Source organism: Dysidea avara, chromosome 10, assembly GCF_963678975.1.
Source record: "Dysidea avara chromosome 10, odDysAvar1.4, whole genome shotgun sequence".
Taxonomy (NCBI): domain Eukaryota; kingdom Metazoa; phylum Porifera; class Demospongiae; order Dictyoceratida; family Dysideidae; genus Dysidea; species Dysidea avara.
Window position 1 is genome coordinate 5,903,494 of NC_089281.1, and position 26,028 is coordinate 5,929,521.

General features: G+C 37.0%; 1 protein-coding gene and 1 long non-coding RNA gene across 4 annotated transcripts in view; one reads left to right on the forward strand and one right to left on the reverse strand.

Annotated features, from left to right (window-relative positions):
* Window positions 1–26,028, reverse strand: part of LOC136268204 (polyubiquitin-A-like) — a 160,188-nt gene that overhangs the window by 110,757 nt on the left and 23,403 nt on the right. For all 3 annotated transcript variants that reach the window (XM_066063483.1, XM_066063482.1, XM_066063484.1), the window contains exons 2-3: window positions 19,448–20,161; window positions 16,232–17,308 (exon numbers count right to left, since the gene is read on the reverse strand). In XM_066063483.1, coding sequence (XP_065919555.1) covers window positions 16,232–17,308; window positions 19,448–20,161 — 1,791 coding nt within the window. The remainder of the gene's footprint in view (window positions 1–16,231; window positions 17,309–19,447; window positions 20,162–26,028) is intronic.
* LOC136269165 (uncharacterized) lies at window positions 10,105–12,189 on the forward strand. Its single transcript, XR_010707235.1, has 3 exons — window positions 10,105–10,989; window positions 11,059–11,182; window positions 11,879–12,189. It is a non-coding gene; the product is annotated as an uncharacterized lncRNA (long non-coding RNA).

The following is a 26,028-nucleotide window of genomic DNA, read 5'->3' on the forward strand; positions in this document are numbered from 1 at the left end:
TTCACTTTCAGTGATTATAGTTGGGAAACACATCCAGACAAGAAATTTGTTATCTGACATGTCTGGCATCATTCTATCCTTTGATGTGGTACAACTGTCAGAGGCATAGCTACAATGTAGGCAGGTGAGGAAGTTGCCTCACCCAAACATTGGTGACTGAAGTCACTGAAACGAGAGCTACATTGGACCTTTTAGATGTATTGAAAGCTAAAGTTTATATGCTATTTAGTTCAACTTATTGTCATAGTAAGAGTCCATCCAGGTACAGCTCTAGGGAAATAGCTACTGAGGTTTACTTTTCAGAAACTGCTCAAGAAAGATCGATATACTCTAATAGAGCAGTCCCTCTAATAGAGCACTCACCCTAATACAACAGTCAAGCAAATTTTAATTTTTAATACAATAGCTTTGATAAAATGTAATATCTTAAATTGCTCTCACAATCAATCTTAACTTTTCCAGGGGAGCATAACCCTGACCCCCTGGATCAGTGCTAATAATTACATATACTACTCAAGTCAAGGCCTGAGCAACATGCATTCTTTGCAATTACCATAATAGTAGGACTAAATTCAATCTTGTAACTTTTAATTTTCAAAATTTCCTGGAGGGTAATGCCTCCAGACGCCCTAGCTGGAGCATGCTATGCTTGCTAATTGTACTTACACAATAAGTGCTTGCATCATTCATAAAGCATTGTGCAAGGTCTGCCTCACCTATTTAAAATTTCTAGCTACACCCCTGACTGTACAAGATTTGGGAAGGTATAAACAGTGGACTGGATCACTGGACTGGACTGTCTACTGGAATGGACTACTGAACTGGTGTTTTTTTAGGTTTTTAATTAGATTTTTTACATTCAGGATACAGGGTTGTGTTTGTTGCTGAAAAAGAAATGCCTATTTGGTACATTCTCCACCAAATGGTACGTTTTCCACTAAAATACCCTATGACAGACTACTTGAATACGTATATAGGCGAAACACGGATACATGTAACCGCAACTTCCATTTCCAATCCCGGTAAGTGTTATTATATCAATGATTCAACTTTGAAACAGGGCATGCTAATATAACATTTCATCCCATTGTACTACGCATGGCATTAGGTATAGTCCAGAATTATTGCTGTAGTAGAAATACAGTGCCGTGTTGTTGTATCAATAATTGGAGCACATAGTAGAAGGAATTATGAGTCACCATACCGAATTTCAAAACATCATGGTTTGTTGCTGTGTATGGGCAATGCATGTACCAACAGGAAGCTGAAACACAAAGTGAGTTTTGTCTTTAACATATCGAAAAGTGATAGTTTGTCAAATACAATTGCACAAATGCATAAAACACTTCTACAGCAGGTAATAACCCGAATATGGCCTAGCTTAAACTTTGCTAGTTGTCTAGGAGTGTTCTAATGCAGCTGTACACTTAGTTACGGGTGACACAGCCCAATACAACTTCAGTTTCAACTCTGAGTGACAATATTAAAATACTAGCTATTTCTGTACTCTAGTAATGCAATACCTTCAAGAATGTTCTGCAGTTCTGCTGTACGTACTGTACAAAGCAATCCGCCATGATCGGAAGTAGAGAAGGGGAAACACGGATAATTTCAAAGGAATTTACCACCCACTATATAGTTTCTGTATAAAATTATCATGTGCGCAACTTTCGTTTCCAATTCCAGTAAGCATTACTATATCTATGTATTGATGGTAAATGTACATTAATGCCCATGTCTGATCTGCAAGTGTAAGCAGTACTCTAGATCAACTGCTTGATTTGCATGAAGACACAGTGTAAAAAGTTTTTTCAGGGGACTAGATGTTGAAATGATATATACTGTAATTTGAGCTACTACATATAGTCATAACCATCCAAGTAGTGAGTTCTAACACTACGTATGTGTGTTTTACCACTACCTTGTTTAAGTACACATCAGCTTTGTAACAACATAATTCTTATCTGCTAAATGGCATTTCTAAAAGTAACATGAAATTTCAATAGGGAAAATTGTCAAAACCATAGCTAATGCAATAATCCACATTAGGTTTTGATTGCATTTTTTCAACACCTTTGTTAGGTACATGGGCATTCAACACTTACTTTAGTCATAACTGCTTGAATATGAGTAATAAACACCAGTCCAGTGGTCCAGTCTAGTGTTTGTACCTTCCCAGCAGGTTCACCAGTCATAAATGTTACAAAAAAGCAAATGTACAAGAAATTTTAGGGGACATAGAAATAAACACTAGCTCTTCACAATGATTCTTGAGGTGGATAATACTTCCCTGAGTTCATTCAGGTAACATATACGTTACTGGAATGCCGCTCATTGTTATGTTTCATTACATTATTAAATTTGTGAACAGTAATGCGAAGCCATATTAATGTAAACTAAAACAGCCAAGCTGGGAAAAAGTGTGCAACTTCCAAAAAAAAAAAAAAAACAGGATGAAAATATGTAGGAGACAACCAAGAAATGGCTGTAATAGTAGGCTAATGGTAAAAATTTTAATAACAACAATTCAGGTGAGCTTGCGTTGCCTTCTTCAAGTTTCACTAGAAGTTGGTACTAAATTTACCCTGTTGTTATTACATTTTTTTGCCATTTACATTTTTTACCATTTACTAACCATCACAGCTATTTCTTGGCTGCCACCTTAAATTTACACCTTTTTTCACTCAGCTTTTAGGTATGCACACTTTTTCACAGCTTGGCTGTTTCAGTTTCCTTTTGCAACTCATTACTCCAAAGTCCTTCCATTTTACTTGTCTCTTTCCTTTTACTACAGGAGTGAGGAAGATTGTAGATTTTTATTCTGGTCTACATCTCCACTGACCTGCTTGTATTTTGTCACATAAAATTATTTAAAATGAAGTAGGAACCCGAATGAAAAAAAAGTTGTGAAACAAGAGATATGCAAGATTGTACTATATCATGGCTCTGTGAAAAAATCCCTACATTGGGATGTTCAATCCCAAAGTAGGGATTTCCCCAAAGCGCTATGTTGTGATACCACCATTCATATCTTTTTATTACCTTTATTTTTAAATATGCTAGTTTGTTTAGTTTCTTTTTTTGTTATAGCTAAGATATACATGTGTGACTGTCTATTAAAATATCAAATATGGCTGTTAAATTAAGATGACTGCTTTATTAGAGAATTTTGAGTGGGTCTTAACATATACAAGATGTTTAAAGAGAGTGGTTGTTTCATGTCTTATTTTTCACTGTGCCACCAATAAGAGGCATGTATTTTATGAATCAATCACTATAGACAATTAAGGGGCATGTCCTTGATTGTTGTTGGTCCAGCTAGATCGTAAAGGGGCATATCACCATAGGTGTCGGAATGATATCTTGCTGAAATTATCCTTCTTGGAGTGGGGCTGAAAACCGTGATAAAGATGATACACTCTAATATAACGCTCAAATACTCTAATAGCAAAGTCAAAATGCTAAAAACATGTCCCTAAAAGTAGTCTAAAAATGAAAATAAACAGTGGGAATCAAAAAACTGACCTCTTATTGAGAGTTGCCTGTATTACCACTGCAACAACTATTTCCAGGTGTCTAAAGGCTATTTTGTACTGATTATAAATGCTGTATGTTTGTTAACTCTGTATTCAACATAGCCACAAGAGTTTTTGTTAGCCGCAAATAGCCTGTTTAAATACTTTTGACTAAAAAAAGTTAGTGTGTTACTTGAAATGCTTCAAAATTGTACGTATAAATTAATTCTAGTGAGCTTTGAGACATTTTAAAAGCTACTACAGCTTCTGGGGCCCTGCTGCCAGAGATTCTATAATCTGTTCAGCTCCCCTCACATCAACTATTTGGTCCAGGTCAGGACCAGCCCTAAAAGGTTCTATCATGCAGGTGTAGTGTCCACCAGTAATATCTCTTGAGCATAAATGTGGCAGCTAAATATGGAAAGTGTTGATACAGAAAATTAATGCCTCAATATGGTATAGCAGCATAAAGAAGAGATGACCAGCTTGATTGAAAGGCAAGGTGCTGAGGGCAATCACTCATTGAAATCCTAAAAAAGCACATCCAGCCCCTTCTCCATTTTTGCATTATAGCTGTCTGCCAGGTAGGGTAAGATGCATAAAAAATTTGAGTAAATTTGTACCGGTCAATTATGAGATATGAACATTTGAAATTTCTATTTTTTTCTGTTTGTAAGCCATAGGGGGTCTACGGAGACTTTGATTTCTTTTCACATGCTTTGCAAACACAAAAGTGTAGCTCAATTGCTATGAACTTTGGTGCAAATAAAGAGTGTATAACGGTAAATAACTTTTTAAGTTTCCTACGAATCTAATAATTATCCAGTCATGAATGCTTGTTTATAAGTGTAAGATTGAGATACTCTAATAGAGCAGTCATTGCAGGATAAAAAGGTGCACAAAAATGTTGAAAAAAAAACTTATCAGATTTAGAACCAGGGACCTCCATACCTAGCATCCATGCATGCTACCTTGGCTATTTACCTCACTTTATTTCTACTTTATAAGTAAATAGCTATTCTAGTTTAAATCTGCTTATATTTTCATAGATCTACCAATGGAAATCTAGAACATTTTATGTATGTATATTCTAATAGAAGTCCTCAAAAATCTATTAGTTTTACAATCATACAGTATGATAGTACTGTCTAGTAGGGACCACAAAGGAGTAGGCGTGGCCCACAAAATAACATCACCCAAAAACAAGTCTCAATTTTCCCTGACAGCAACGAAGCAGTATTGGTTAGGTGAAACTAAGCCCAAACAAGCTTTCACATCAACCCGAAACGCTTTAAACAAGTTGCTAAATTAAAAAAAAAAACAACATTTAACGGAATTTTCTGTTGACTGACTGCCTGCCTGACTGATGCCTTCAGACAAGCGTAACTCGATAATGACTACGGGCTTGATTTTTTCACTGTTCAGTGTCGCTTCTACCCAAGAAGCGCCTTTTGGCATACTACAGTATGTACAATGCATTCTTCATGGACTTACCAGTGTCCTCCTTTGTGTCCCATTCATCTTTACTGACAGCGAAAAGCATTGATTTGGCAGCAGTACATGATGGCTTCCCTTAGTAACGGAAATCGTCCATATTTTTCATAGTGGTTATTTTGATTGCAGAAGTGCTTTTCAAACAGTTCTTGATTCGTACTGCTGTGTAAGGGGTTGAACATAGCTGACAACAAAGCTTAATGGATACTCCACTTTTCAGACGATAATTGATATAGCTGGGATGCTGTATGTGTGGTTCACCAGTCATAAAAATCATTACTTAACAAACAAGTACACAAAAAAATTTAGGAATTTTCAAATAGAGTAGGGACCATAGCACATTGAACTGGAGTAGTGTACAATATTAAATCACAGTAAACACAGTAGGGATATAACACTTCTTATTGTTTTACTGTGATTTAATATTGTGCACTACTCCAACTTGTTTCAGTACTTTTTATCGATGTGCCATGGTCCCTACTCATAGTTGAAAATTTCAAATTTTTTGTGTACTTGTAATATTAATAAATACATGCAATACAAGTCTGTCTTCAAAAATCAACATTGTATTTGAATAAATAAGAAGAAATGTGAGTAAAAAACAAACCTCACACAAAGTCAGCCACATAGGCTGGTTTTGGGACCTTATAAGGTACAAAAAGAAGTGAAACTTATACCAAAACAGCTAAATTGTAAAAAAATGATGCAACCTTTATAATAAGCTTGGGTTTAAAAAGTGGTGAACTAAAAGGTGGTAAAATTAATTTTCACTAACACCATTGTACCATTTCTTGGCCACCACCTTTTCACAACTTTTTTCACCCAAGCTTATAAAGGCTGCATCATTTTTTCACAGCCTGGATGTTTTTTTTTGTGCAGATTATTAATACCCATGATCACAATAACATCATAATGATTTACAATCAGTGTCATAATACAAGTATACAGTCTGTCGTACTACAGCCTGCTTGCCTGACTACAGCCCAAGGCCAGAGGCTAAACGATGCATCGCATGACCACCATATTTGCCACAATTTGCCACAATAGCAAACTCCTAAACAAGTGTGAAAATTCTTCCTGTCAATATATCCACAGTGTGGCATTCAGCTTTCTTGGCCTCATGATGTCTTGATTTCATAGATCTACTAGTGGAATTCCAGAACATTCTAAAATGTGTGTTCTATTAGAGAGTATTACTACATGCAATACAATACATTTACAAGTCTGCCTTTAGTGCTCATCATTGTGTTTGTATATGTAGATAAGAAATGTGAGTAAAAACAAATCCCAAAGTCAGCCATAAGCTGGTTTTGGGGCCTTATAAGGCACAAAAAGAAGTGAAATTCACACAAAAACAGCCAAGCTGTGAAAAATGGTGCAGCTTTTATAAAAGGTTGTGAAATCAAAGATGGTGGCCAAGACATGATCGCAATGATGTTAATGAAAATACATTCTAATAATGATGGTAGCTATGCATTAACATCATCGCACCTATTTCTTGGCCGCTACCTTTGAATTCACAACTATTTAAATAATACCCAATATGTATATACTAATTCATTGGAATCATAAGTGTGTACTTTTTATTTGATACCAGTAAGGAGAGTTGTAACAATTGAGTGTTGTCAGCAGCTGGGGGTTGTGCCCCCAGACTCCCACTGCTGAAATTTCCTACCATGTCAGCATTGAACCCCTTTTTAGAAATCCAGGTTGGAATCTATGGCAGCCATTAATTCTTTTATGGTGATACAATTTATATCAGTAGTTAAAGATCCACAGAGATTAGAAATATGGTCTACATGCATGGATAAACAAAACTATTGTGCACGAACTACTTTTGTTTGATGCAATAGGTCCTGTGGTTAAGCAATAAACAAGTATATGAAAGTTTCTATGGTAAACTATATTTTCTTCTGCAAATTAAACTTATCATACAGTATGATAGTTACTGTATAGTAGGGACCACAAAGGAGTAGGCATGGCCCACGAAATAACATCACCCAAAAACCAGCCTCAATTTTCCCAGACGACGATGCTAAGCCCAAAAAAGCTTTCAAAACACTTTCAACAAGTTGCTAAGGAATTTTTAAAATAATTTATTTAACGGAATTTTCTACTGACTGACTGAGTAAGTAAGTAACTGACTGACTGACTGATGCCTTCACACAAGCATAACTCGATAACGGCTAAACGTCGCTTTGTCCCGAGAGATGCCTTTTGGCATACCACAGTACGTACAATGCATTCTTCATGGACTTACCAGTGTCCTCCTTTGTGTCCCATTCATCTTTGCTGACAGTGAAAGGTGTCAATTTGGCGGTAGCACATGATGGCTTCCCTTCGAAATGGAAATAGTCCATATTTTTCATAGTGGCTATTTTGATTGCAGAGGTGCTTTTCAAACAGGTCTTGATTCGTACTGCTGTGTAATGGGTTGAACATAGCCGACAGCAAAGCGTAATGGATACTTCACTGTTCAGACGATAATTAATATGATTGGGGTGTGCAGCACGATTATTTTCTTTTGGTATGCGTGAATTGCAGAGGTGCTTTATGAACAGTTCTTGGTTCAAAATGCTGTGCAATGGGTCAGGGCAGGAGCCCACAGCCCGGCCGATCACTTTTCAGCTACTTTATTTTAGTGAAAAGATCGAGATACTCTAATAGAGCAGTCATCAAAATATACTCTAATAGAACAGTCAACGTGATACTCCAATAAAGCATTCAGTATAGAATATGCTGTAAAAAAAGGCATGCCCAAGAAACTACAAGTACTTGAAAAAACAGCTCAGCTATAGAAAAAGACTAACAGGCAACTGAAAGAGCTGATATCTGGATTGGCCAAGAATCAATGTTACTACAACTACCAAAGTTTTCATGCTTGGCTGCAAAATGGGTAAAACGAAAGTAACTGGCAACCAAAGCAGCTGATATCTGAAGCGGCCAAGAATAAAATATATGTTGATACAACCAACTACAATTATTAATGAAGTTGTAACATTGAATGTTAATCATTCAACTGTGTTCTATACATTCATCCCTGCTACATCATGAATCAATTCTTTGTTACTCTAATTGGCTGGTAATTTGGCCGCCTTTTTCAATAAGAGAAAAAAAGGCAGACAAATTACCAGCCAATTAGAGTAACAAAGAATTGATTCATGATGTAGCAGGGATGAATGTATAGAACACAGTTGAATGATTAACATTCAATGTTACAACTTCATTAATAATTGTAGTTGGTTGTATCAACATATATTTTATTCTTGGCCGCTTCAGATATCAGCTGTTTTGGTTGCCAGTTACTTTCGTTTTACCCATTTTGCAGCCAAGCATGAAAACTTTGGTAGTTGTAGTAACATTGATTCTTGGCCACTCCAGATATCAGCTCTTTCAGTTGCCTGTTAGTCTTTTTCTATAGCTGAGCTGTTTTTTCAAGTACTTGTAGTTTCTTGGGCACGCCTTTTTTTACAGCAAAGGTGATTTTGGAGGGGTATATCATTAATTTTTATCAGTTATATAATTGAAAGACTCAATCCATGGGGGTGTATGATGAATTCTGCATTGTAGCGGTGTTGAGACAAAACACAAGTGATGAACATATATTATACATTCCTAGTAGCTGTGAATTGTTATTAGAACCAGGGCTGGTGGAAACTGCAATTTATTGGTCAGGCCAAGTAATGATTACAGTCAGGGTTACCACTAAAGATGAGTGCAATACACTTATTTGCAAAGCATGCCTTCCTAGGTTGTCTGGGAAGATACAAAATCTGAAAAAATGACATATCTGAGATTACATCTGGGAGTGTTTTCAGATAAAAATTTAACACTTTATGCTATGTTGTTTGATCACTGTTCTATTAGAGTATTTTATTTTACCTGACTGTTCTATTCGAAAATATTGATACTTTTCCATGAATAAAACTTGCTATGGCCACTGCCATAGAGGCCATAGTGTCCTAAGGACAACTCAGAAACTTGGTTTGCCACTCACAGCACAAGATGCTTTGCTGAGGGTCTATTAGAGATTACAAACGTTGAACACCAGACTATAATATTTTCATTTCAATACATAAACCCATGCATACATCATAATAGCACAAGGCACACACAAAATGTGCAAACACTATATATACTACCCATGTCCACGCATATACACCACATATTGGTTGTACTTGATGTAAACAAGTTATTATCACCATGCTCTCGTAGGTGAGCTCGTACTGCTCTTACTTGGTATTAAAAAGTTCCTGCAGTGCTTGAAACAGAGGTACTGGAGAGTGGAGGATTATCACTGACATCATATATTCAATCACAATAATTAATGCAATGTGAAATCAATATTAGTTGTTTATGTACTGTATCAACATTGTTATGTTAATGTGCATCATTTATCTCAATATGATTACCTCTTTTGGTATGTTGGTAGACTGTACTGGTACATTTCAGTACAGAGGCAGAAACCTTTACTGTTGCACCTTATTAGTCATTAAGTCAAGTCACCAAGTCAAGTCATTAAGTCTAAGTCCTTGAAATTAGGTTAGGTAATCCTAAGGCTGCAGTACAAGTTGCTGTCAGACCTTCAGTGCTGGTCACTGTAGCTAAAGTGTTAATAATAACTGAAGGGAGGATGGGTGCATGTATCCCAGACGTTTTGTGACAGCGGGGACCTGAGGATATGAGGACGTACACATTTGTGTGTTTTTCACATGCAGAGCCAACTATGGGGATTTGCTGGGGTATGCATGCATATGCCTTGTAAGATACTGAGTTTTAAAAAATTTCCCATTGAAAATTATTAATAAGCACCGATTTCGCTCGCGATTTCGTTAACTGCACGGATGACTTTTAGCTCAAATATTTCGGCATAGCCGTTCTTCCATACAAAAACTACTAAGAACAATTCACCTTATTATAGTAAGATGGAAAACTTGAGGAGGGGACAACATCATCAGACAGACCACCACGGTGCAGTGGATTCCTCAAGGGTATGGTACATTAATTGTGTACTCCGGCGTCTTCAGACATAGTTGGTCAAAGGACACACGATCACGAAACTCAAGATCCATAAGAGTACCGACGCACATTTACAAGTGTTCACGTGCGCTAGTGGAGGTGTGAAAGGGACCTTCCAAGGAACTTCTCCTACTAACACAAGTGGTATGACTAAATACGGAAATAGTTGATAGTGACCTACTTTGCAAAAGTGTGTAGATCTCACTGTAAGTTAATATCGCTTAAAAAATGTTTTTGTATGTGTGTAAATATTAAAGGTGCCTGTGTTTCAGTCCTTCTCTTCAGTCTGACTTGGCTGAACTTGAGTGAATTAATTAGAGTTAGCAGTTGTGTGCATATTAGGTGGAACCTCAGACAGGGGTTACTACTTTATATAGTTGTTATGCACCTATCAATGTAAAGCCCCACTACCACAGGTATAGGCTAAGGTGGGGATTTGCATCCCTGAAATTTACAATTCCCCACCTACCGGGGAAGTACTGGTGATACAACATTGCCCCCACATACCCCAACGAATCTCCCAGTAGCAAAACCGGCCAGGGTTAGTTGGTTTTTGCACAAACACCCATCGCATCTGTCATAGTGTAGCTATTCCAGTTCGAAGTTACTTTAAGCGGGTTTTAGTGATGACAGATAGTAAGTCAGTATCCATGAAATTTCTTGGACAATGGCAATCCCACCACCTCTGGAAACTTAACAGTCCATTCCTCCACCAACCACGACCTTCAGCCCGTACCTGTGGTAGTCGGGCATTACATTGATAGGTGTATTAAATGTGCTCCTGTTACATATTTTGTTGTTTATACTATGAGGTCTTAACTGCATGACATTATCCTGCATTTTCAAGGTCTCATTATTGTGGTCTACTGCACCATCAACACCATATTGCAGATGTCTGTGTTAAGGGCAGATTGGGACCAATGATTACATGTATTGTGATTATAGCATCGTAATTCTCCAGGCCAGTTTCTTTCAGGGACTCATGTTTGAGTATCTTGAGTGTTAAGTGTCCATATTTTTGTCTTTTTAGTGTCCACTTTGCCAACTTGCTGTTTACAGATGTGTTTTCAGTAGTGTGGGATTGTGTGATATCAGTTATAGATGTCACTATAGTCGTGAGTCTTGACCGGAAGTTCCAGGAACTTTGGCTGCAGGTAAAATATAAACAGAAGTGAATATTTGTATGAATAAGGTTTTTTTTGGCTGCGTGATGACTGGCAATGGTCTAAATGACTGTGTTTTAGAGTCAGGCACGTGTTACTTTATGTAAGATGTTTGGTGTCCCAATAGTTTCATGGATGTAATAGTCAGACCGCTTTCTTTCCCTACCTAGTTACTGGGACAAATGTGCATTTCATGATAAAATTCGAAGGTTCTGTAAATTTAGCAAATGAATGCTTGAAGGTCTGTTTCTAATATTTCAGTGCAATATGCATTCATATATTTTTGCAGAAATGTACTGTAGTTATTGTGATAGTGTATACAAAATTCAACTGAATGTATTTTCTAAAATGTTACTATGCTTATGTACTATAGTAACCATGGTAACTAATGTTTGTTGGTAAAATTCATTTGTCACATATCTCCTTAACAAACAAGTGTTTGAATTTTCAGACATTTGTCCCACCACTAGTTATTTTAAAGATCAATACTAGTAATGGCTCTAACCACCAGTGTCCAGATCATGAGACTACCCTGATTATGAAGGTCTCCTGGTTTTCCAGGTACATTGATGTGCAATGAGATTTTGTAGAACCTTCGACTGCTTGCTTAATGTGCTTTATAGTGCATGCCAAACTTGTTACCTAGGTTTAGATTGACCACACAATTAACGTATTGTTTCTTGACAGGTCCAGTGAAATTCAGATATTTGGTTTATTGGAGGAAGGCATCCCATTAGCTATGCCAGATGACAAACGGAGGATTTGCAGACTGCCTTAGTTGCACCCCACCCCCATCCCCCTTCTTGGCAGCACTGAGGATTGGTGTCCCGTTAAGTGCACAATGGCAGATCCAACATTAAGAAACAAAGCCAATAATCGTTCTTATTTGTGTACCAACATGGGACAGTTTATTTTTAAAAGTGCACTTTGTGAAATACTGTATTGTTGCATGTATCAATTTAATTAGCTTGCGTGACATGTAATAGGTTAATCACTAACTGTCTTTACTGTGCAAGAGCACCAATTCGTCAGAAAGTTAGGTCTGTATTGGGAGAGACAATGTCTACACAAATAAAAGCAATCACGTGATAATACATGGGTGGCGCTAAATGGAATTATCCTGAAAACACTCTCCCTAGGGAAGTTACGTTATTTACGCTTTCACAATACGTTTATATGAGTGTTGGGTTTGTGTCCACGCTGCGTCTTTAAAAGTTATTGTATGATTAGGAGTTTGGTAAACAAAATCCGCTGTACAGGCAATCCAATACTAGAAAACTCCTGTGCCAGTATTACTCCACAAAAGGCAGCTATATTCAATGATAATATAACGATAATACTAACACAAGCCAGTGATGTGCGATATTAGGATTTGGTTTCGGTACGGTATCAGTATGATACTTCATAAAATATTGAAATTTCAATACTTTTTCGGTATTTTTTTCCTTTTGATTAATTGCATTAGCAGTCAAATATTTACAGTTATGCTTTAAATAGAATTTGTGGTGAAGCTAATAACAAGGCTTGGAAACTGGTAGATGCCTTGTAAAATGGCTAAACTGTACAAAACGGAGTTTCATTTCTGTTGTGATTACACAATCACACACCAAAAGTTGTAAATTATCAAAATATTATTCAACATATTGAAAAATATTAACTGTACAATAAATATTGATATCAGTTATAAAAATACTGAGATTTGGTATGGTATCGGTATTGAAAAAATATTGAAATTGCGGTAATTTTTCGGTATATTGCACATCACTACCACAAGCCAAGATATCAGCATAATAAAGTGAACTTGGTCTTATTTTCGCGGTTGCGACAAGATAACCACTCATTTACAATTCCGACGCCCGCTGTACAATACATTTCTAATGGGAATGATTACATAATTCAAGACTAAAATTGTGAAACCATCCCTACATGTAAATAACTCACGGTAGTAGCTGCACGTGTTTTAATTGCGGCGTGCACTTTGTAGTTTCTTGGCCGTGCGCCTCACTACCGTGAGTCTTGATAGCTTATAGTCTAAGCCATTACATCTGTGTTAACTGTCTTAAAATTACCCAGTGAGTCATCTGCATGGCACACTACATTGAGCTAATTGATCATGCATGTCATGCATTAGCATGCAGTTACAATCTAAAACTATAAACTTTTATGTTGAGAAATTTTTGTATACATCATGAAAATAAAATTACCTACTAGCTATAATAATCAGATATGAAACTCAATTAATTAGTAATATATATAGCACAAAATTACCATTGCTGTTAACAAAAAGAAGAGACCTTGCATGTAAAATAGCCTCCAGAGAGCATCTATTTTCAAAAGTTTTCCTGGGGGAGCATGCCCCCTGACCCTTCTAGCTTAGCATGCTGTGTATGCTTATAGCACATGCAGTTAATTAACATACCAAAGCTGATAATCTCTGATTTACAGATAATATTAGATCAATAAAAACTGAGTACTGGGTGTGCATGACCATGACCTTCATTGCAGTCCATGTCTGGCCAGACCACTCAAAATCTCTGGGCCCCTAGTGGGTGTGCATGACCATGACCTTCATTGCAGTCCATGTCTGGCCAGACCACTCAAAATCTCTGGGCCCCGGCCTTGCAATGGGTTGAACATAGCTGACAATGAAACATAATGGATACTTCACTTTTCAGACGATAAGGGGCTGGGGCACGCTGCGCCATTTCAGACATGGTATGCATCGGTTCACCAGTCATAATAAAATTATTTACAAAAAAAGGTAACAAACAAGTACAATAAAAAATTTGGAATTTTCAACTAGAGTAGGGACCATAGCACATCGATAAAAAGTACTGAAACAAGTTGGAGTAGTCCATGATATTAAATCACAGTGAAACAATAAGAAGTGTTATGTCCCTACTGTGCATTTCCGTTATGGTATCTTGAGCACAGTAGGGATGTAACACTTCTTATTGTTTTACTTTGATTTAATATCATGGACTACTCCAACTTGTTTCAGTACTTTTTATCGATGTGCTATGGTCCCTACTCTAGTTGAAAATTTCAAATTTTTTCGTGTACTTGTCATAGTAGGAACCACAAAGGAGTAGGCGTGGCCCACAAAATAACATCACCAAAAACCAGTCTCAATTTTCCCAGACGATGATGAGGAGGCAGTATTGGTTAGGTAAAACTAAGCCCAAACCTAGCTTTCAGATCGCCCCGAAACACTTCCAACAAGTTGCTACAGAATTTTAAAAATGCTTATTTAACAAAATTTTCTATTGACTTCCTGACTGACTGATTCCTTCAGACAAGCATAATTTAAGACTACGGGCTTGATTTTTTCACTATTCAACGTCGCTTCTGCCCAAGAGGTGCCTTTTGGCAAACTACAGTACATACAATGCAATCTTCATGGACTTACCAGTGTCCTCCTTTGTGTCCCATTCATCTTTGCTGACAGTGAAAAATGTCGATTTGGCAACGGAAATCATCCGTATTTTTCATAGCGGCTATTTTGATTGCAGAGGTGCTTTTCAAACAGTTCTTGAATCGTATTGCTGTGTAATGGGTTGAACATAGCCAACAACAGAGCATAATGGATACTTCACTTTTCAGATGATAATTGATATAACTGGGGTGCACAGCACCATTTATTTCATTTGGTATGCGTGGATTGCAGAGGTGCTTTTCGAACAGTTCTTGATTCGAAATGCTGTGTAACCGGTTGAACATAGCTGACAACGAAGTGTAATGGATACTTCAGGTTTTCAGACAATATTTGATATAGCTGGGGCGCAGCGGCGGTATTTCAGATGCGTTATGTGTGGGTTCACCAGTCATAATAATTTACAAAAAAAAGTTAACAAACAAGTACAATTAAAAAATTTGGAATTTTCAGCTAGAGTAGGGACCATAGCACATCAATAAAAAGTACTGAAACAAGCTATCCCTACTGTGCATTTTCGTTATGGTATCTTGAGCACAGTAGGGATATAACACTTTTGATTGTTTTACTGTGATTTAATATCATGGACCACTCCAACTTGTTTCAGTACTTTTTATCGATGAGCACAGTAGGGATATAACACTTCTTATTGTTTTACTGTGATTTGATATCATGGGCTACTCCAATTTGTTTCAGTGCTTTATCAATATGCTATAGTCTCTACTCTAGTTGAAAATTCCAAATTTTTAATTGTATTTGTATCTATTTGGTTTTGCATTTACCTGATGAATTGTACACCTAGTACTCTTGGTATAGGTAAGCCTTCCAATTTGCTACACATACTCTGGTATGACAAAAGGCACCTGTCAGGCTGAAGCAATGTCAAAGAGTGAAAAAATTAAGCCCATAGCCTTAGCAATTATTGAATTAAGCTTGTCTGAAGGCACCAGTCGGCAGTCAGTAGAAAATTCCACTGAATATATATAAGGAACCTTACATAGGAGGACAAGGTTCTATAAAAGCCATATAGAGCGCAACTGTTCTATATTGGGCAGTTATAGAACACTTCGATAGACAGTTCTATATCAGGTAGTTACAGAACTGCCAGGCCTATTTCGCTAATAGCCTGCTTTGCGTGGTTAATCACTCATTCTGGCCAGTACAACCGACCAACAAAGCTAGTCTAGTCTGATAGCCGGACTGTGCTGGCTGACCAGTCAACCCAACCAGTATGACTACTTGATTTAATTTATACACATACTTGAAGATTTTGATAATGGTTGCTTGTGGTCAGCAGCAGTGAACATTCTCACTACATTTTGTTCACATAAATGGATGAGTCCTAGGAATATCACGGAAATATACTTATTAAGTACCACAATCGAAAACTTTTAGTCTACTATGGTTATCACTTCAGTGCACTGTTACATTAAAGCTGTAAAAGCATAAGAAACTGGTAAACAAGTCCATTAAATTGCTAATCACATTGGTTTGCAAAACAGCTTGATATTATTCTGATATATCAGCATGTATTCATACAATATTGCAGCCACTGTACACACATAAACACAATATTATATAATAGTAAAAATATGTTACTTGCATACCCACTGCTGGCAGCATCTGTGCATGCACTGATATCATTTCATTCCTTGCTCCTGCTGTAATTAAAATTTGAATTATACCAGCTTCATCATAGACAGTTTGGGGAATGCACTGCGGTAGTTTCAAAGTTAATCCAACTTCTACCGACAATTTCCAGTTATACAAAACTGAGCCTACACTAGCAGAACTTGGCAACAAGTCTGTACTTTTAAGATTCAACAAGTCAGTGGTTACCTTTTTAGACAGTTGATAATGACGACATGTAACATTCTGGGGTATTTCATTAGTTTTTGCTTGGATAATTCCATTCTGAGAGCCATAAGGATCAGCTTCCCAATGTACTTTATCAAACAACAAAGAGCCACCTATTTTTTCTTTGTATTCTTTAACCCTTTTAACTGCTTTGGAACAACCTGCAACATCTTCAGCTAAGAATTCAAGCCAATCAACATCAAATAATGTAATGTAATTACTCTCATAAAACATGTTGACTAAGGATTTCCAGTCAGTTGGCGGATTGATTCCAAAAAGTAGAGGAGGCAGCAAAGATTTTTGTAAATAAGACAATTTTTCAACTGCCTTGTTAAAATTTACAGACGAGTTACCCAAAATTTCAATAACATCAAAGCGCATTTTCATAGATTCTTTTTCATCTTCATTGGGAGGTCTAGGCGGCTTAGAACTAGGCAATACAGGAATAGCTAAATCCAACAAAGTGTTCTTACAACCCTGCTCAATCATGTACTTTAACATAACCACCTCCTCACGGCTAAACCCAATTGAGGGATATTCAATTATTCTAATAAAATCATTGTAAGTAACATCCTTGTTAATTTGAAGCCATGCATTCAACATTGAAATGCAACAAGCAGCTTGGTAATCACTCTGTCGTGAGTAGTTGTATTGTTTGCGTCCAGTTGCAATTCCATTGATTAAATCAACAGACAGACCAAGCATCATGCCAATCAAGGACCACTTAGGAAATAGTACAGAAACACAATTCATCAAAATATTAATGTCAATATATTTGTGACCAACAGTGTTGCTTGTCCCATCAAATCTGGGTGATAATGGTGCTCCTATAAACATAAAAATTAACAAACACAAAAATGATGTGTGTCTCAACAAAAATGATGCCATATATATAGTGTTCAAATGCAATAGAGGAAAAACAAATTTCTGTAACTTTGAAATCCATTTGCCAAAGCTTTATCCCACTATTGAGAAAAAAGCAATAAACACTTAGTGAGGTTTCAGGTTTGTTTGTATCAGATTTATATACACAACACATGAAGGTTGCATTCCCAAGTATTTACAAATTAAATAGGTGTAATATGACCTGTAAGGGGCATGTGCTGATCAAAAGTGTACATTTGTAACACAGAAGAAGCAATAAAGCTATGGCTATTGGTGAGTATTGCTAACCAATGAATTTATTCCCAAACACAGTTAATATTGCTCTAAGGTGTTGTGCGGCCTAAGAAGCTTTACACACCAGCGTGTTATCAACAGGAAAAGTTATATTCATGTACATATGTGCAGGACCAACCCCACATTAACTAAATAAATGCAATGGGAACCAAGCATAAACATCAGCACCATTTATGTAGCATGGTGATGTCATTTTAAACATGAGGCTGCCCTATGCCATTTTGCAAGTAGCTATACTGAAATGACATTTAATTCACTGGCAGCAAAAAGAAATGAATGTGTATATTCGTAACTAACTACATCATTATAACAACTATTAACAAGTGTAAGAAAAAGGAGGAGTTAAATATGTTTGTTAGTAGGGATCAATTAGCCATCACAAGAAGTGCTGAAACAAGGGAGACCCATCACCTATGGCTACTATAACAATTGTAATTACATAGCAATAACCAACAAGGGATTAAATATCCTGATTTTCAATGTTTCAGCACATTTTATTAATCTCTACTAGTGAAACAGGTTAATGTTTTGCTGCTTTAAAAACCAGATACTATCTGTACCAAAACAGCCAAGCTGTAAGAAAGGGCGGGGCCTCTAAAAAAGGTAGGGGTGAAAAATTATGAAATCAAACTGTGATGGTAAGTTAATAGCAACAAATTTAACAACAAAATTTGTGTTGCCTCCTCCTAGGGTTTGGTACCAAATTCATCTGAGTTGTCATTAATAAAATTTTTGCCACTAATCTACCACCAGGGCAATTCTTGGCTACCACCTTTTCAGAATTTTTTCAACCTAGGGTTGCACCCTTTTTTACAGCTTGGCCATTTTGGTGTATAGATATCACTACTTTTACAAAGACCACCTCTTCACATTGCAATAATAGCTAGGTTCCAAACATCCTATGTCAGACTGCTTTATCAAAACAGCTAAAAAGACTATAGGCTCTTCATTGATACAGTAGGTTGTAGTGTACTAGCTACATTTCACTTGCGTGGAATATTTTTGTATGACACATTCTGGTACCATAGTATTATCTATGCTGGTATAAACTAAATGATGATGGTATATGACTTGAGTGAAGTGTGGACAAAGAGATGACATTGATTTGAGTCATGAAATACATGTTTGAAGCATACCAAATATTACCATGTAATGAGGTGGTCTTTATCAAAAGTGACCACAAAGTGGTCCTTAGCCATCTTTGAGATCTAGTTACAATGTGGTCTTTGTACAGAGGTGGTCTTTATAAGAAGGTGGTCTTTAAGAGGTGGCCCAAGGGTTTTACTCTAGAGTACATTATTTTAACCATTTCCATTTCCACTACCCGTTTCTGGTTTCCATTTCCACTGTTTCCAATTGCCTGACATAATAATATTATTATAATGTTCCGTTTTACAAACCAGGTAAGGCCACTATACACCATAGTGCAAACAAGTATTTTGAGGCAAATAGTGTTGTTGGCTGATTGGCTGACAGGGATGTCAGATCAACCATCAAGCTGGTCTGACATTTATCAACACTGAAGAATTATAATCACTGGTTACTGGTTCAAATCCTACTGGTGGTCTATTTTTTCCCCTTTTTTCATGCTACCGCTCACAATCTATCACCTTACATGAATGCATAACATACTCAATGTGGAAACTCTTTCACCGTAGGGCAGGCAACAGTGCTGCATGGCAGGTACTGATACTACATGCTACATTATGTATAAACTGGTGTACATACATACATACATAATGTGCTCTAAATACTCTCTTTACATAAATACATACATGCATACTTACCTATAGGTACAGGCATTTTATTGAATAATGGAGGTGGGTACAGTTGGGGAGCTGGATGAAAACAATGCCATTTCTGAGCATGTGTGTAATTGTTTTGAGGTGGCACTGTGTAGGTGTCCAAACTTTGTGAGGATTTTTCACTTGAATAATTCTGATATGGTTGGTATGGATGATTAGCATTATAACTCAAGTAATCACTTGGTGTTTGAGTATACCTAGTCTCATTTGGTTGTGGCAAAGAATACTGACTATGGAATGCACCTGCTTGGTATTTAAGAATATAATTATCAGATTGTGATTGGTTATGTCCTACTTTCACAGCTTGTGGTTGACCATACTGACTATCAACAATTGGCTTAGCGGGGAGGCAATAAGTTTGCTGCGAAAATATTTGAGGTTTATATGATTCCAAAAGATCCTCACGTGGTTCAGGTAGCAACAACTTTTTAATGTTAACAGCTAATTGTATCAGGTCACATCTGTTCAGAGCTTCAATTAACTGCTTCCAGGTTGCGTCTGGTTGCCTTTGAATCCATTGGTTAAACATTTTTGTACAGCACTCACATGAATCACGACTATTCACCATTATAAGATCTAATACAGCACTGTCTAAACACAATTCAAGCCCTAAATCTCGCCATTTTTCTTTTCCAATCCTGGCAACTTCATCTCTGACATGTCTGTTAAAATACACTTCCTGGGGATGGTCATCAACTGTAGTGAGAAGCACCAAAGTTTATAACACAAAATGGTTTATCTTTGTGTATGCATGTGTGTGCGTGTGTGTGTATGATGTGAGACTTGCGTCCATGATGTGATACCTAAATATGTTTTATCATGGGTTAAATTGAGAAGATTTTAAAACTTATGGCGATGGCAGGACACATAACAATGACTTTCAATACATAGTGAGAAACATATCAACACTACCAATACTAGGAAGCTCCATGAAAAAGGGAAAAACTGCAGGTATGATCATGTGCTAAGTGGCAACAGACTCTCCAACTCTTAAGCAGAGTGTCACAATATGAATACTACCTGGCGAATATACCATATGAGCAGAAATTTTGGCATGGAATTAAAATTGGCGATTTGGCGGACGCTTACAAAATCGCCAAATTAAATCTCGCCATATTTTATTATTAGTGTTTCTAATATTTTAACTGATTGAACAGGCACAAGATCAGCAAGAAGCAAGATGGTGTATGCTATGGTTAATCATTTATTCTACAACTCTATAATATCGCAGATTAATGAAGGTTCTACTCTTTCATGGGAAGAGGGTAAACCTCACACAGCAGCAATCATAGCTAGCTACTTGCATGGAGAATGTTCCCAATCATTTTGTTTCCTTTTGCTACACTGGCTATGGATTCTCCATCCTCCGTTTCACATGAAAGAGTTTCTCCAGCATGCAGGCCAACGAGGTAAGCGTATATACATCTTTGTTAGGGAGAAGCCATGTAGCTACCTATACACAATTTGCTACAACGAGGAACTCCACATTGCATTTCGTCAAATTAAACTCTCGCCAAATACAAATTATTAAACAAACGCCAAATATTCTGCTCATCTGCTTATACAGTACTAAATGTGATTTATTGTGATATGGAAGGAACTGTTCTATGATGAATATAGTAATTGTAGTTACATAAGTTGTGCAGTAGTGAAAGCTGCAGTAAACAACAGTGTGTAGGGACAATACACTTTAAACAATCAATTTATGTATGAAAATTTGTTTTACAAGCCTCCATGAATGTGTGCTCTGCATATACCCAGCAAACTACAGATTCACAGTTGAAGGTTACACAAGTGCTTTACAGAATGTGAAAGCCTGCTATCTGCATGCATATACATGCATTTACATATCTACATTGCAAGTATTTAAAGAATTTTGGGTAGATCAAAGTGACTGCCAATGACTGTGTAGAACTGGCAAATGTCCAGCGTTCTGTATAGAGAAAGCCACAGAGCTAAGATGACAACCATGGTGCTTTGGCATTATAATAGTATTCTATTCAGCAGAACCTGATTTAAGCCTTCAACCCACTACATAATGACCTCATCTGATTGAGCCTGGGATAAGCATGGTGTCTTCAAGCACAACCATAAACAAATATTAGCTATAATCACCAATCATGACATTCAAACAAGTTTCTCCATGACTAGTGTATATCAGTTCTTGTAGTACAGCATTTTGTGTTTGCTCGGTGGCACTGCTCTTTTAGTAGCCCTATTCATTTCTTCTTCACTGAGTACAAGATGATGCATAGCTGATCCACTTCACATGATGGCTTTCTTTTCTTCTTGAGGTTAAATGTTGTTTCACTCAAGCTTTTACTGTCTACAACTGCACTGATGGTTTGCAATTTTACTCGTGCCTTTTTTGACTCTTAGTTCATGGTTGCGTTTCACTCTCTTTGCCACACTCAAGCAATAACTTTTCTTTATAGCACTAACTCCCGGGTCACATTGTCACAGACGTTTGTTTAACATTAACTTCAACAGTACTAAACATCTAAGACTGTATGGATCTACTCTTCAATTCCAAGATGATGCTGCGAGATCAAACCTTACTGACCTCGCCTGAGACTAGGCCAAGGACGAATGAAGCTAGGAGAAACCAATGTATTTTTACATTGTTTGAGGCATTCTTCTTTCTCATTCATAATTATGTAGACTACTCCTCAACTACTGTTTTTGTCTTCCTGTCCTTTTGAAAACGCTCTGCTAGCTTATTAATTTTATGGAAATTTTTTAACCAGTTAAAGCACCGTATACACTTATGGTACTTGCAAAATATAGCACCCTGGGTGTGGTCTCGACACCAATATAAGCAGCACTTGGCTTTGCCTCATGGTCTCTCGACCACACCCTTCGTGCTATATTTAGCCCTCACTACAGTGCTTGAACTAATAAACATACGGTAGTTATATAAACAGTAGGGATTTATCTAAAAGTACTGATGAACTAAAAATATACAGACCTCCAATATATCTGGTTGATGTTGTGCTACTTATAAAAACCAAGCACCCAGTTAGTATATATTAATTATACAAAATTTAGAAATTACACAAGCACTGCAGGGTTCTAAGCCTTAAATAAAAGGTGATGTCATGCACTTTTAGATGTAAGCATGAAACTTGGCAGATATCACAATGATGTTGTGCTATTTCTAAAAACAAGGTGCCTGTGCAGTTAATACTATTGCTTTCTAGCTACACAGGAAATTAATCAACCATGAATATAATTTACTACTTTGTATGCTATTATTAATTTGGCTAGATAATCATACAGTGCAATAACACTATACAGTAGGGACAATGAAGGTGTGGGTGTGGCCCACAATAAAATAAAATATTACCCAAAAACCTGCCTCAATTTTTCCTCACAACAACAACATGACAGTATTGGTTGAGTAAAATCAAGCCCAAAAGTACCTTCAGATCGACCCAAAATGTTTTTGTTAAATTGCTATAGAATTTAATTTTTTAAACCAGGCGCACGCCCACAGCCGGCCTTCGGCCGGCTGTGGGCGTGCACCTGGTTTACTGAAATTGTTTTCGTAAAATTGTGTGTGTGTGTACCTATCTATGTTTGTCCGTACGCGCCCACGTGAGCAAAATCGTTTAATAACGGTAAAAGCAGCTTTTACGTAAGAAGTAAAAGTGAAATGAAGTCTGTATTAAACTTCTGCACAGGTGAACTTTACTCTGAGGTGGTTTCTTTTCGGCGGACTGAAATACGGGTGTGGTGACTTTCCTCAGACTATCTTTCCCTTTAGGTTTTCAGGCATTTAGCAACTGAAAAACAACGGTGCAGGCCTCGTACACAGCCAGGAATAGCCTATCGCTTCGAGTTGAAAGGGGGCATATCCCTTACGTACGCGAACGAAAATGAAGAGCAGCTTTGAGGCTTTGTCAAGAGAATTTGTGGGAAAAAACACGTTAGTCACACTTTAGAATATGATTTTGTGCATAATATGTTGGTAAAAGCGGTTTGTTTAACAAACGCTTCCTTAGCAGTGCATAGCAACGTAATTGAATGAATTACGAATATTTCATAAATTACGAAATACGAGAATTAGCTATAATAAATGCGTTAATTCAATAAATGCATCATGAACATCATGTTTAAAGCCTTTGATCTTGTATGGCTTCTTAATCACCAACCCAGGATTCAGCTCAACGCGAACGTACTATAATAATAGTATTGCACAACCCAAAACTACCCTATTGTAAAGTAGTAATACATAGTTGGTTAATTCATAGTAGTATACACTGTCTATAGTTAATTCCAGATGAGTTAGCTAGCTGCATGGTGCCAGGTTTTTAGAAGTAGCACAACATCAACTTGTTTTATTTGACAGAATTTTCTACTGCCTGCCTGCCTGCTTGATGCATTCAGTCAAGCATAGTGTAGAGCTACAGCCCTACTTCTTTCACAAAAATGTTTCAAATTCACTTAAGAAGAAGCCTTTGGCATTTTGATAAGCATATAATGCATGCACTATTGGGTTGCCTTTTATCCTTCTGTACCAGTGAAGGTTTTTCATCAATAGTATAGGGCGTGGTAACATTATGCAATATAGTATTACATAATGTGTATACAAGTGTTGTAGTGCTGAGTGAACTGTCCAATATCATCAGAGACAAGTGTTTTGTTTTTAGCAAAGTTAACTTAACTACTTGCATTCTGAATGTTTGCTGTAACTGTATCAAGGCACTCATGTTTACTACATGCAGGCATGCCGGGATCCAGACTTCTAAAAGGGGAAGCTCCACTCTTAATGGTAGACTCCCCAGCGATGTTTCAGCGATGTTTCACTGTACCATTTAGGCCTTTATAAATGCAACTGAAGCCTTTAACAACTGCATTAGAAGATTAAATATGATAATTATTTTTAGAGGTGCTTATCACAGAAAGATAGCAGTTTCAATTGATATTTGAAGTATTATTGCTACAGACAAAAGTAGAAGTGTTTTGTCATATATAATGTGTTTCTTTGGCTGATAAACTGATTTTAGTTTTATTGAGAAGAAAAATTTGTCAGCATTTAGACTCAGCCTGGTGTCTGCCAAATGGGGTTCCATGGAACCCTTTGAGCACCCCCTAATCCACCCCTGGTAGCATGCTGTATTTCATGACTTTCTTTGAGTTTCTTCACATGATGTGTCAAGCAAACCACATATATGTAGCTATATAGCTAAGTGCTACTATTACCATAAACAAAGTTAGTAAGATAATTTGACGAACTTCTAAGTGAATACAGTTTTGCAATAATAATTATGTTGTGCATTATCCAATTAGCTAATTGGCAAAGATTTGCTGACTACTTGCACATACACCTATATACCGTACGCAAGAAAATTTTGATGTCAAAAAAATTTGACAAATTAGTTTAATTCATCAAATTTAAATTTGTCAAATGTTTATGAGTGCCTTTAAATGGATACAAAAATTTTAGCTCTATATACAGCTGCTATATGGATGAGTGTTAAAAGACCTGTTTTCAAATATCCAGTTAGATTAATTTGCACTACTATACAGTGTGTTTAATAGTCATGAACTTGTAGAAAGTTTACAAACAAGTATAAGAAAAAATTGGAATTTAACCTAGAGTAGGGACAACATAGTACCACGATAAAAAGTACTGAAACAAGCTGGATTGGAGTAGTATGTAGTGTCCAATTGCTGTAAAACAAATATCCCTACTGTGCATTTCAGTCTCCACAGCACAGTTGTAGAGATATTTGCTTCATATTGTTTTGCAGCAATCGGACATTACATACTACTCCAATCCAGCTTGTGTCAGTACTTTTTATAGTGGTACTATGTTGTCCCTACTCTAGCTTACAATTGCTAATTTTTCTTATGCTTGTTCTTATCTAGGCCCAGGGCACATACAACCAAGTACGATCACCAACGGGACAACCTACCAATAAGGCAGTGCATGACCAGTACAGTGTGTGTGTGTGTGTATGTGTGTGTGTGTGTGTGTGTGTGTGTGTGTGTGTGTGTGTGTGTGTGTGTTGGCACATAAATGCAATTATAATCAGATGCTATACATATAGCTATAGCAGGCCCTCAGAATTCATACTGACCAACAAACGCTTAATTAAATCTAGGATATCAATTTATGTATCTGTACACAATTCGTGTCCTCCTCAGTTGTTTAAATGAGGATGGGTCAGGGTGATGGATTAAGACATAGCTGGAGTTGCCAAGGGCAGACCACAGTGATGGGACAAAAGAAGCCGAGTATTTCCACTTTGTGTCACACACAATCGTTATCTGACTCATTCGCTGAGTTACATTTTTAAGTGTGAGATGGACCGATGTGTCAAAAAATGGTCACATGGTGTCTTGGATACACTGCAAGATGAAATAAAATGTGTAGCAGATCGCTGTGAAGGTGGCAGCACCTTCAAAGTAATACTAATGGATATGGCACATCAGTGGTGTGTGGACACTGAATGGTAGCTACAGTAGTGATTGGCACTTCCCAGCAACAGGAGATAATATTTTATTTATTGTTACTGGGTAGTTAAGTACAAACACAGTACAAACAAACAGTATTA